The 13,731-nt window shown below is 28.1% G+C and overlaps 1 protein-coding gene across 1 annotated transcript in view; it reads right to left on the minus strand.

Annotated features, from left to right (window-relative positions):
- LOC124432289 (scavenger receptor class B member 1) overlaps positions 1–5,334 on the minus strand; it is a 37,960-nt gene extending 32,626 nt beyond the window's left edge. Inside the window, exons 1-3 of the mRNA XM_046981091.1 lie at positions 5,042–5,334; positions 3,879–4,166; positions 3,418–3,542 (exon numbers count right to left, since the gene is read on the minus strand). Coding sequence (XP_046837047.1) covers positions 3,418–3,475 — 58 coding nt within the window. The 5' untranslated portion in view covers positions 3,476–3,542; positions 3,879–4,166; positions 5,042–5,334. The remainder of the gene's footprint in view (positions 1–3,417; positions 3,543–3,878; positions 4,167–5,041) is intronic.
- Positions 5,335–13,731: the final 8,397 nt, after the last annotated feature.

A 13,731-nucleotide genomic window follows, 5' to 3' on the forward strand; every position in this document is an offset into this window, starting at 1 on the left:
TATATCAAACGTAAGAACAGACACGATGAACGAGATTATTTAACGTTAATGACCAAATGCCATTCTATATAATCTATGTAATAACATTAATAAAAATTTTATTTATTCTCATTTAATTCCATTGCGTATATTTAATCTTTTTTTATTTTCCTTTTTTTTTCTATTTCTTTCTTTTTTTTTTTTTTTGCCTTTTCTTCTCCCTTTCATAACATCTCTTTGTTTCAAATCTATTCGATATACACTCGTGAATCTATCGTAAATTTATAATTTCAATTTTTATATACATATATAAATAAAATAAATATAATATTACATATAAAATAATATATATATATATATATATATATATATTATATATAAAATTTCAATTCGATCCTTTCGTACTTTTAATAAACGATAGAAAGGATAGAAATAATGAAAGGAAAAAAAAAAAAAAAAAAGAAAAAATAAATCAATTTAATTAATATGAATTAATTTAATTGCATAGAATCCAATTGAACGATTTAAAAAAAGAAATCCCTATATACTGTATTCTAATCTCTAATGCATATCTAAAAATTAATAAATAAGATGGTATAAAAAGGAACGATAAAATTTGAGAGAAATCCTATCGTTTCTTTCGTCATGTATTTTTATCGATTCGCATTCGAAGTTGTTCGATTTTCTCCTATTCGATCGATAAAATTGTTCTCTTCCGAGATCGTTACGATCGCGTGAAAAGATTTAACAGAAAAGAAAAACAAAAAAGGAAAAAAAGATAAAGAAAAGAAAAAAAAGATAAAAAAGAATAGAAAAAAGGAATAGGCGGAAAGAAATTTGGATTTTCTATGGTTTATGATCATCTTTAAGCGGTTTCGTCGGTCGTTCGCTGCTATTGGAATAATAAAAAAAATATGGAAAAGAAAGAATAAACAAACCACAATCAAATGCATATATATATATATATATATATCCCTAAGCGCTTTCCTTATTACCAGTAAATGTTTCTCGTAAACTTCGAGAACCAGCATTCCCTCAAGAACGTGGGCTGGTGAACGGTGAACTCCGTTCTTTACGTACGATACGCAATATTCTACGAGTAGAGGTATATGTTGGTATATATAGAAAGAGAGAGAGAGAGAGAGAACTACGGTACATATACTACAGTATCAGTTAAGTTCATTTCATGGAAACCTGGCCAAGTCGATTAGCCACAATTAACTCCGATGCAATTTTAAAATTTACATCGACCTCGAATTATCTTTCGCGTTACGGAAGAAAAATCATTTCTATAAACGTGAAAATAAACGCAAATTGTTCTATATTCGAGTGTTAATAATGTTTCATATTATTCATAAATTTTATAAAAAATATCAAATATATACGATATGTGAATGTGCATGAGAAAAAAATAAAATAAAAAAAATAAGATATATATATATATATATATATATCGTTGATTGTCACGTAACATCCTCCTTTTTGTTTTCCTTTTTCATTGTTTTTCCTTTTTCTCTTTTTCTCCTGTCTTTTATCTTTTTATCAGTTTTTTTTTTTTTTTATTATCTCTTTTTTTTCTTTATTTTTTTTTTCTTTTCTTTTTTTTTTTTTTTACATTTTTTTATTCGCCGAAGAAGGAATAAACAACGAAAAGTTCGTATCGAATTTTTGTTTTAACGATTAAAAGCAGTCACCATTCGGCTAACCATTTACAACTTACGATAATTACTTGTTATTATGTAAGTGTACTTCCTGCTCTTGGTACTACTCGTTCTAGTCTATGTTGGGATGCCTTTTAAAAGTCTCTCCCCTTCGAATATTCAATATGTGAAATCTGACGTAAGAAAGTTATATCAATTTTTATTGGATTAAGTTTATTTATCTTAAAATAATTAATTAATCATTTCAAAATGAAATAAAGCTTATCGCTCGTTTCTATCATTATCATTATTATTATTATTATTATTATTATTATTATTATTATTATTATTATTATTATTATTTTATTAATTAAAATCGATAAAATGATTATCATTGTTTCTAATGATTTTTAATAAGATTCATTAGAAGGATCAAATTTTAATTGATAAAAAATATTTTAAAGTATAAACGAAAACGTTCGAATGAAATGGGGAAAAAATTTGAATTTATATTTGTACGTTAATGAAAGACATAGAATAAAGAAAGAAAGAATTATCAGGAAATTAATCGAGGGATTTGTAAATCCTTACTAGGTATACTTGAAGTCGTTCGACGACCTACACTTTACAGTTAGAGACTACACACATACACACACACACACACACACATACATATGTATACACGTACACATACATATCGTCTCTCTCTCGTACAGCGAACAAACTTATGGAGTTAGCTGTTAAAACGCTTTCCCGCGAGAAATAAGAAACTCGAAACATTAAAAGTGTTTAGATTCGACGGAGCTCTCTCGTGGCAAACCACGTGCTCTTTTAACTTTGCGAGAAGGAATGCGATGCCGCGAAACAATGGCGAAAGGCGTCGATCACGTTTCTTGAATTTAAAAATATTCCGTTGAAACTTGCGTACCCGAGCTAAGTTATTCATTCGACAATAAAAATACATGGATATTTAAAATCTAAATAATTAATTAATCAATGTTCATCAAATCAATGTGGAAAAAGAAAATTCATTTCGTTTCTTTAAAAAAAGAAGATTTCAAACGAACAAAAAATTAAATATATTATCGATATATATCTCTTTCCTCGTTTATATTCTATGCGCGTAAAGGTGTGTATATATATATATATATATATATAAAGGACTCTTACAAAACGTAACGACGATGATTCAGAATGCACGATTACTCGGAGCATGACACGTCCATTGAATCGAATTGACCTTATAACGATGGCTACGTTGCTTTTCGACGGCTTTATTCGTTTCGAGAGCGACGACCGTTGCTCCTCAAAAGAAAGAAAGAAAGAAAGAAAGAGAGTTACGACTCGTCTCCGATCTATCGAGAAAAGGATTCAAGTGAACACGAACTTGCTTTTTCCCCATCGTCGGTAAGGTTCACCTGTTGCACCGGTATTTCAACGTATCTAATTAAAAAAAAAAAAAAAAAAAAAAAAAAAAAAAAAAAATAAGAAAAAAAAAAAGGATCGAATGGCTCGCGTGAATGGTGGACGTGAATTATTTGTCTTCCAACTAAAGTCGAATACAAAATTCTTTAAAAAACATATATCATGTATAGAATTAATCGTTAAATATTCGTGCCACTTTGATACAAATAATCGTCTTAAAGGAATTTAATAACGAGAAAAGAAAAGCAAAAAAAAAACAGGAAACAGGGAAAAATGAAAGAAAAAAAAGGTATGTTCGTAATTTTAATCGAATAATAATAATTAAATCACGATTAAATCAATGACAATGATAATTAAAAAAATATATACGTACACCATCGTCTGAGGAATCCTCCCTGCAGCTTAGCGCAAATTCCACGATTTACTCTCATGATCTCTCTTCTATCGATTTCTTCTTATGTCACGTGCACTTAATAAAATCACCACACGGTCGTCGCACTTCCCTCACGAAAAAGAATAAGTAGAGGAAGAAGAAGAAGAAGAAGAAGAAGAAGAAGAGGAAGAAAAATAGAAGAAAAATAAGAAAAAGAAGTATGTAAAAAAAAGGAAGAAGAAAACTATATAACGCGTATACTTTTATTATCGCATCATCATCATCATCATCGTCGTCGTTATCATCGTCATCATCATCATCATCATCATTATCGTAGATTGATGAGAAATAACGAGACGAAAATTTGTCCTTACTTTTTTTTCTTCGTTGTTCTTCTCTTCTCTTTTTCTTTTTTTCTTTAGCTTTTCAAATAAGAACAAATATCTTCGATAATTAATTACCATGTATCGAACATAAAAATATATTCTCGATCTCGTCTAATACTTTTCTCTTCCCTTTCTCCTCAATTTGTAGTTTTCCTCCTATTTCTTTTTTTTTTTTTTTCCACTGTCGTCGTCGTCGTCCTCGTCGTCGTTGTCGTCGTCGTAGTCGTCGTCGTCGTGGTGACTCGTTGCGTTCACCGCAACAAAGATAGAAGGAGAAAGTTCAATTCCCTTTTGCCTGAATATAACACAGCAACAGCAGCAACAGCAGCAGCAGCAGCAGCAGCAGCAACACCACCACCACGACTACCACCAATAACACCACTACTACTACTACTACTACTACTACTACTACTATCAATAGCAATAACCTGTCGTTCTCGAAATCCCGTTAAATATTCTTCGACTTTAAAATATTTGTTCTCTCATATAACTTGCGGATTCAGATTTCTCCAAAATTTACGATCAATAATTATAACTTTCGACGTTAATCGAAAAGAAAGGTAAGGAAACGGACTGAGATAGAAATAAATAGAAAAAAAAAATATATATATATATATATGCGTGTCTGCGCGTGTACGTATGTGTGTATGAGTACGTGTATGTATACAGTTATAAAGAGAGATAGAGAGAATGCGTAAGAAAAGGACGACGAGTTTCTCTTTTCTTTCTTGATCTCGCTCGACTGGTCACAACGCACGCGCGTACCTTATCGACGCGAACGATCGTCGCGAACAAACGTATTCGATCGTACTTGTAAAGTGTTTTACTCGATCAAAGAAACAGGTGGAGGTGGAATGAAGAGGAGGAAGCAAAAGCAGGAGGAGAAGAAGAAGAAGAAGAAGAAGAAGAAGTAGAAGAAGTAGAAGTAGAAAAGAAAGAAGAAGAAGAAGAAGAAGAAGTCACGAACCACGGAGAGGGAAAGAACGTATGGGAAAGGAATAGATATGGTGCTATAGTAAAGTGGGAGAAAGGAAGGGAGAGGGAAAAGAGAAGGATGAAAATAAAGTGGGGAGGGATGAGGTGGAAGAGTAAAATATAATAATAATAATAATAAAAAAAAAAAAAAAAAAAAAAAGAAATAGATAATGAAAAAGAAACTAAAGGATCAAAATGGAAAAGAGAATCGATGATATAGTTTCGTTTGGTAACGAGTCAAACGTAACACTAAATGCCCGTACTGTGCGACATTACACTGCCTGTGTTGACTGACTGTGGCTGGTTTTATTCTTGCCGTCGTCGTCGTCGCTGCTGCTGCTGTTGCTGCTGGTTGCTCACGATCATACTCCCCAGGGCCCCAGAGTAGGCTCAGGTGAACGATTTATTATTACTCCCACCTTACCATCCCGACACTCCAACTCTTTTATCCCCACTATACATATATATATATATCTTTCTCTCTAAAGAAACTTTTTATTACTCCACATGTATGGAAAATTTCTTCTTCTTCTTCTTCTTCTTCTTCTTCTTTTTCTTCTTATTTTGTCAATGTACCCTGCTACCTGGATTTTCAAGTTCTTTTCCTATTTTTCTATTTTTCTTTTCTCTCTCTCTCTCTCTCTCTCTCTCTCTCTCTTTTCCTTTAATACATCCGTCCGTCCCTGACAAAATATTTTTCTTCATTCTATAATAACGCCTTGTTTTTTCTTGTTTGTTTCTTTTTTTTTTTTTTTACCTTTTTCTTTCGACTTAAAAATAATATGTGTTACTGATTTTATCCTGTTTACATTGTACAAATCGTTCACGTGCCGAACGATTAATTTTCTTTTCTTTGTTTCATTTTTCTAATCTCCATACCAAACGTCAATGTTAAATTGTATTATGTTAGATATAAATTTTATTCAATAATTGAAATTATGAACGTCGTCGAATGAACGAAACAAATTTTGAACGATCGTTTATTAAATGAAGAATAATGTACGATATAGAAATAATGTAACTTTATATAATTTTATGTCAATTGATTTGACAAATGAATGATTCATTATCTCATATAAAATATACATATATATATATATATATATAGTTTTGCGATTTTATCGGATATGAGATCGTTCAGAGTATACAGCACTTTTGGATGTTCATCGAAAGAAATCATTATATTTATCAAGGATGTATATATATAATAACATTTATCGTTTCCTTAATCGTCATATTTTTCTTTAATCATTCTCATTCGACAGAAATTTTGGTGTCGACTGTTAAGAAATAAAAAAAAAAAAAAAAAAAAAATTCGAACGAGTTATGTTATATCAAAAGAGAAACAAAATTATGAATTATCGGTGTCAAATATTTCGTTTAGTTATCAGCTTATATACATACATATATATATACATATACATATATATATATATATATACAAATGTGGCTTATGTCGTAATACGATCGATTAATCGACCTTTCATATGACACTGAGATCGCAAAAAAGAAATAAATAAGAAATGAATATTTCTTCTTTTTCTTTCCTTTTTCCTCTCGCAATTAAATAAATCTCCTTCGATCCATTTTCTTTTTTCCTTCTCGATACTGAATCAATTCTTTTCTTCCTTTGATTTTTTTTTCTCCCCCATAATGAACGATAGGGACAGCAAGGATGAAAAGTTAATATCATTTATATGCAATCGAAGAAAATTTTTATGATTTATCAAGAATAATAAAATATAATAACAATAATATACAATCGGCATAATTTTAATGCTATCTTTGTCTACTGCGATAATTGGATATCTCATAAAGATTCCCAATTTGGCATGAAATGTCAATCACACATGAAAACGTGCTATTATTTCTCTCTCTCTCTCTCTCTCTCTCTCTCTCTCTCTCTCTCTCTCTCTCTCTCTCTCTTTCTCTCTCTTTTTCTTGTCTCATAACAAACGATTTAATGAAAATGACACTTCTGGAAAAGACAAAGTTACATGAAAAAAATGACTGAGATAATGAGATGCGAAAAACATAATCCAATATTAAATTTATCATATATATATATACATAAGCAACAAATAAATATGATTGACGCATATATACGCAAATACGTAAGGTAACATCTCTCTCTATAAAAAAAAAAAGATTTACCATCGCGTGACCGATTATTGATCTTTAAATAATCATAAATTACATAGATTTTTGTGATTACACGAGGCACTATTTGAACTGTGCGAAAAAAATAGACGCGGAAAGAAAGAGAAGAAAAAATCAGATGCTAGTTCTTTATCGTAGAATATTATAGTCTTTTTCTCATCTATCTTCTTTCCAGTTTTACTCCATGGTCATTAAAATTACACGAACGATCGTCATCTAATACTTTGCTCTTACCCACGCCATGACATTTCAGATATTACGACCTTGATCTTTTAATTATTCACTAATCACCGTAATTTTTGCAAACGCGTCGCCTTCGTAAATGACTTTTACAATCGAGACGTTACAAGAAACAAAAAAAAAAAAAAAAACAGAAAAAAAGAATAAACAAAAAAAAACACAAGAAAAATTTAATATTCATCGTCATCGTCGTTATACTCAAAATAGCAATAAAATCTTGATAATATTTCATATTTCGAATTATTCCTTTATTTTTTTCTTTTTTCTCGTCGTAATCGTCAAATTTTCGAATGATCGATTCGAGGAATAAATAAAGAAAAGAAAAAAAAAAAAAGAAGGAAAGAAAGAAAAAGAAAAAAAAAAGAAAAAAGAAAGAAAGAAAAAAGAGAATTCAATGGGAATAATACTTTACGTAAAATCTTGTAAATTTTGATATTGAATATAACTCAGTTTCAAAAGTATCAAAGTATTGTTTGATTGTTTTTCAGTTCTACACGTTCTAAGAAAATCCACGATATCCGTCAACTTGGTCGGAACGAGCATTATTTAATTTAAACAAGATTATTTCCCTCGATTATTCATACGTTTCTCATAGTATAAATATATGAATGATATAAATGTATTTGTGTATGTCATACTAATCAATTTATTTATTCTCTTAAATAAAGAAATCATTTACTTCGATATAGCCTACCTATTACATTGATAATAAAAATTACGTTATTTCAAAAATTTCTCTATTGGGTCCAAAGTTCATTATATTTTTTCTTTTTTTTTTTTTTTTTTTTTTTTTTTACGACATCATAGTTTCTAAACGTACTCTACTATATACTTATCGAACATTCGAGTATTATACAAGAACGGATGAAACTTCCTATTCATGGCAAGAAATCGATAACGTATAAAGTGTTCTCTTGGAAAGAGTATATAATTTTATGACAAAAACGTTGATCGTTTATCATAGATCATGAAATTATTATGTATATCACGGAAAAAAAAGAAGAAAGAGAAAAAAAGAAGAAAAAAAATAATAATATCCTTTAATTTGTACTGATTGATGCGCCATATTTATTAAATAGACGTAATGTAAGCTAGCATCATTCGATCAATGCAAATCATTTATAAAGATAACTGATAATCGGTATAATATTTACTACGTAAACATCTCAATCGATATAATACCATCTGAAAAATAATAAATACGCATTATCGTTATATCCATTATCATCTACTATACTGATCAAGTATATATTTATATTTATATATTTATATATATTATTTATTCATTTAGTATTTCGATATATTTAATTCAATTTTATATAAATATATAAAATATTTAATTGAAATTATAAGATATTTAATTTAATTTAATTTAATTCCAAATGAATTAATTTTAGAAGGATAAGATTTAAAAAAAATAAAAAAAAGAACAAACAAAAAAAAAAAAGAAAAAGAAACAATTTCATTAGTGGTATAATAGATAAACTTTTAAAAATAATTAATATGAATTTTATATTATTTTACGTGAATATGCGTATCTGCCAATCTATATTGTTTTACGCAGCTTTCGTAACTTCCTTCCTTTTCTTCTTCGCTTTTGTTTCGTCAAACTTCATCTGGTTCACGAACATCGGACATATATATATATATGTGTGTGTGTGTGTGTGTGTGTGTGTGTATGTAAATATGTAACATGAACATATATCCGTGGAACTTATGTGATTCACGATCCGATTTGAACCGACAGATTCCGTCGTGCATACATATTTCAATTCCTATTTCTTGTTTAATCGTTTGACGGCTTGAATGAATCATTTTGATTAGAATCCTTCGTGGTTGCACTTCGACGAATACACGAGTATAGTATTTTAATTTTCGCATAATCTGCGATAAATATTCGATAAAAATTATCGTTAGTGGAGTTTTCCCCTCTACCTTTTAAAATTCTCATGTAAATTCGTAAAAAATCGAATTATTTTTTTTTTTTTCTTTTTTTTTTCTATTATTTAAATCTTTATGCCTTTAGAGTCAATAATGGAGCCATCATCAAAAGTGCCATGTCGTCGAGAGTGATCACGTAACTTGAAGCTTATATTAATCCCAGACTTACCTCGACCCTTCATTAGTCATTCTATATAATGAAATCACGTATATGGGCGTGAGAGATCTACTTATATCAGTTAAAATGATCTATATATAGATATACGTATATTACAATACGTATATCATAGATTTTGAAAATATTCAATCGATCAATAAATAGTATGTCAATAGTTCTTTCTTATGTCTCTTTTTTCTTTTCTTTTCTTTTCTTTTCTTTTTTCTTTTTTCATGTATCGTTTATTCGATTATAAAATATTAAAAATTTTCAATCAATATACGTGATAACGTAAAATTATTTATTTATATTTATTTTGATATAAAATGTCTTTCCTTTCTTTTTTTTTTTGTTTTGTTTTTGTTTTCCTCCTTTTCTTTAAATAAAAGAAATACTGCTAGAGTATATTTATTCGAGTAGAAGAAGAAAAAAAAAAAAAAAATAATAATAAAAATAAAAAAACAGGGAGAAAAGAAAAACTATACAAAAAGAAAAAATATTCATCATTTCTTCAAATATAAACTGTTAAAAACGTCGACATTATTCATTAACCTTGTCTTTTCATTCATATTATAAAACTAATTTATTGCAAAAATAATTATATCGTTCGCGGTAATCATTATATGATATTGAACATATGAACGTCTACGATACTAAAGTAATAAACGGTATAATTATTAACCATTGTATATAATTGAAGATACAGTAGATATAATAAGCTTACAATTAGATTAAGTATAACGTCGAAGTTTCATCCGATTTTTAAGACAAATCTAATGTATCATTTTCTTTCATACAACAAATAACAGTGATTCGAAATTAAAAGAAAAAAAAAAAAAAAACAAAACAAAAAAAAACAAAACAAAACAAAACAAAAAAAAGAAAAAGAACAAAAAAAAGACAAAATAAAAAAGCCAAAACCCCTCCTCAGTTATAGAAACTAATCGATTCTCTATATTTCGCCATAAAGAATTGAAAAATTTGATTGACGATGATGATGAAGAAAAGAAATAAAAAAGAATTTGAGAAAAGGGGCGAACGTTAATATCGAAGAGTCAAAGAAGATGATGGAAGGATTGATGGGAAGGGGTTGGGATGTGGGATAGGGGGGGGGGGCTGAAGAAACAACATAGGACGGCGATAATTATCAATTCTCGCCGACATTTATATCTAGCTTTCATCGATGACGTAACGTCCGGCATTATGGTCTGGGAAAAACTCTCACCTCTGAGACGTCGATAGAAATCTCTTACGTTCCTTTTACGGAAGATAATAATTCCAAACTTATAACAATGGAATCAATGGGAAATGAATAGAGAAGATGAGGAGAATCAAGAAAGAAAAAAAAAAAAAGGAAAAGAAAAAGAAAAGAAAAAAAAAAAATAATAATAATAATAATAATAATAATAAAAGATAAATAAATACCTATTTGTATCCTTACAAAGATACGATCTTATTTCTAAGTATCAAAGACATGCATGCAAACTATACTTCTCTCTCTCTCTCTCTCTCTCTCTCTCTCTCTCTCTCTATTTCTCTTTCTTTCTTTTTTCCAGGTAGCAACATTTACGTCAGAAATATGGCCGAACGTTAAACGGAAGGAATACAAAGTACAAGGAGTTTCTACTTGACAACTTATGTTTGATACATGAGAATGATACACGCTTATGGCTTTGATGTCCAAATATTTTTCGTTATCGATCATTGATATTTCTCTTCCATCAAATATCTCAATCGTATTAAAAAGAAGAAGAAGAAGAAGAAGAAAAAAAAAAAGGACATATCAATGATTTATCATTTATTAACAATTATTTATTAACAAGGCTCATTCTTTCTTTTTAATATTTCTTTCTTTTCTTTTCTTTTTTCTTTTTTTTTTTACATTCCATAAAAAATCAAACTCAAAACAATTATGACGATAATGATTACGACAAGGTTAATAATGACAATCGAGATGGATAACTGCATATATATAAATATACATACTTCATTTCTATTTAATATTAAAATTAAGTGATTTGTTTTCAATGGTTGAAAGCATTTTTTAATCGGAGAATCGATTTGCAATAATAAATGAATAAAATAAAAAGAAAGAGTGAGAGAGAGAGAGAGAGAGAGAGAGAGAGAGAGAAGAATAAAAATACAATAGATTAAGTATATAGATCGTAAATTTTATTAAGACATCATCGTTCAAAGTTCAAAGTTACACGTTTATCTCCTACATACATCGATCCTTTAAACTTTCAAGCAATTAATTTCTTTCGTAAAATTATTACTGAAAAAAAAAGAAAAAAAAAAAAAAAATTAAAATTCACGATATAAATTTTAATTGTAAAGTGATGTTTCGCAAAAAAAAAAATAAAATAAAATAAAATAGGAAGTAAAAAAAGGTTTATTGTACTCGAGTCATCGAATGATAATAATGCCATTGGGGCACGTGTGTGTGTGTGTGCGTTTGTACTTTTTTTTGCTCTTTTATCTTTTTTATTATCGAAGCGATACTCATCGTCGGAATATCGCAAATGTTCGATACTTTTCAAATCGTCCAAAGTATGATTAATTATCTCCATAAAAGTACAAATTACAAAAAAGAAAAAAAAAAAAGAAAAAAAGAACAAGAAAAAAAATTGTAAGTTTAACTACGAAGGAAATAAATATAAATTTTCTTTCTTCTGTTTTTTCTTTTCGTTTTTGTTAAATTCGTAAAAAGTAAGAACCTGTTTATTTATTAAAAATCGTTTAACCATGAAAGATACATGGAATATGATGAATGTGAATATATGAAGAATTTATTTTAATTCGAGAACAAATTTTATATGCCGAAAAAAAAAAAAAAAAAAAAAAAAAAAAAACAGTAATTTTGAAAATAAATTAATAGAATGAGGATACGTAGAATCGTATGGTTTGATACTTAATTAAAAGAAATAAATAATTCATTTGTACTTTAAATATAAAATAAATTAAATTTTTGTATTAATCTTATGTTAACCCAATTTTTTTCAATTGTTTTAATTCGACGTAGACAAAAAAAAAACGGAAGACACTTGTTTTCTCTTTTTTTTTTCTTTTTTTTACGTACAATATATTGCCATTATAAAAAATGTAGGTGACCAATAAAAAAAAAAAAAAAAAAAAGAAAATGAAATAACATCGAAATCATGAACCAAATAAATACTAATAAATGCCATGATATTTCCATTTCGAAAAAAATCAAATGAATTCTCATTCATAAATATATTTCTAAAAGATATTCCCATGTTTCTAAGATTAATTATACAAATTTTTAACGTTATATTTTAAACAATCCCATGTAAATACTATAATAAACGATTAAATCATCCCTTTTAAAGTTAAATAAAATTTAACGATCGTCATTGAAAATCATTATAAAAGAAAATCATTATTAATAAATTTTTAAAAATAATTTCTAATTATAAGTTAAAAAAAAAATCAGATAAACGAATGATCATCGTACAAAATGAATTACCAAAGACAGAATATATATTATATCATAGTCGAGGTCGTTCGGTATCGATACCGTGTAAGTATATATGTAAGTAGATAGTTAAGTAGATAGTTAAGTCAATAGTTTTCTTCCATTGGTCCGGAATCTCTCGAACTTGATTGTATACATAAATTTACATGGACGATTCATGTCGACATAACCTTGGAAATTATAAAGAAGGAAAAAAAAAAAAAGGAAGAAAAGAAAAAAGGGGTTAATAAAAAGAAAAAATTAAAAAATAAAAAAAAGAAACATTTAAAATAATAAATCAGACATGAGTTATCGTTAGATGGAATCAAATTTAATGACTTCTTTCGATTGTAATGATAATAAAAAAAAAAAAAAGCAAAGAAAACAAGAGTAATAAAGTAGTGATATAGTCAAGAAGGAACGATAATAATATAATTATTTGCACGGAAGTATGATTAGTAAATAACTTAAATGGAATACTTTCGACGTAACAACGATGTTTATTATAATATCGAAGAAAAGAATCGCGTTTTCTTGAGTATTATGCAAAATTGTTATCGTCCAAAAAAAAAAAGAAAAAAGAAAATAAAAAGAAAAATAAAAAAAAAAGAGAGAGAGAGAGAGAGAAAGAAAAAATAAAAGAAGAAGGATAGAGAACGAAGATGATTAAATAGAACGACTTTAAATATCTCGTAAGAAAATTGTGATAATTATTAATATATAGTTGATTAATAATTAATCAAATGTAAATATATTTCATTAATAGATCCTAATCGATCGCTCACGATATTTCAATCAATATCACCAATCGAATTTTTTCCATTAATATCTTATTATATTCTTCTGAAAGAAATAAGTTACTTGATTACGAAATCTATGAATAATCCGTCTTTTTTTTTTATATTTCTTTTCTTTTTTTATTTTCCCCTCCCCATTTCTCCTCCCCAAATCCATCTCATTACATTTTATTTCATATCGCA

This window comes from Vespa crabro, chromosome 24, assembly GCF_910589235.1.
Source record: "Vespa crabro chromosome 24, iyVesCrab1.2, whole genome shotgun sequence".
In the NCBI taxonomy this organism is placed as follows: Eukaryota; Metazoa; Arthropoda; class Insecta; order Hymenoptera; family Vespidae; genus Vespa; species Vespa crabro.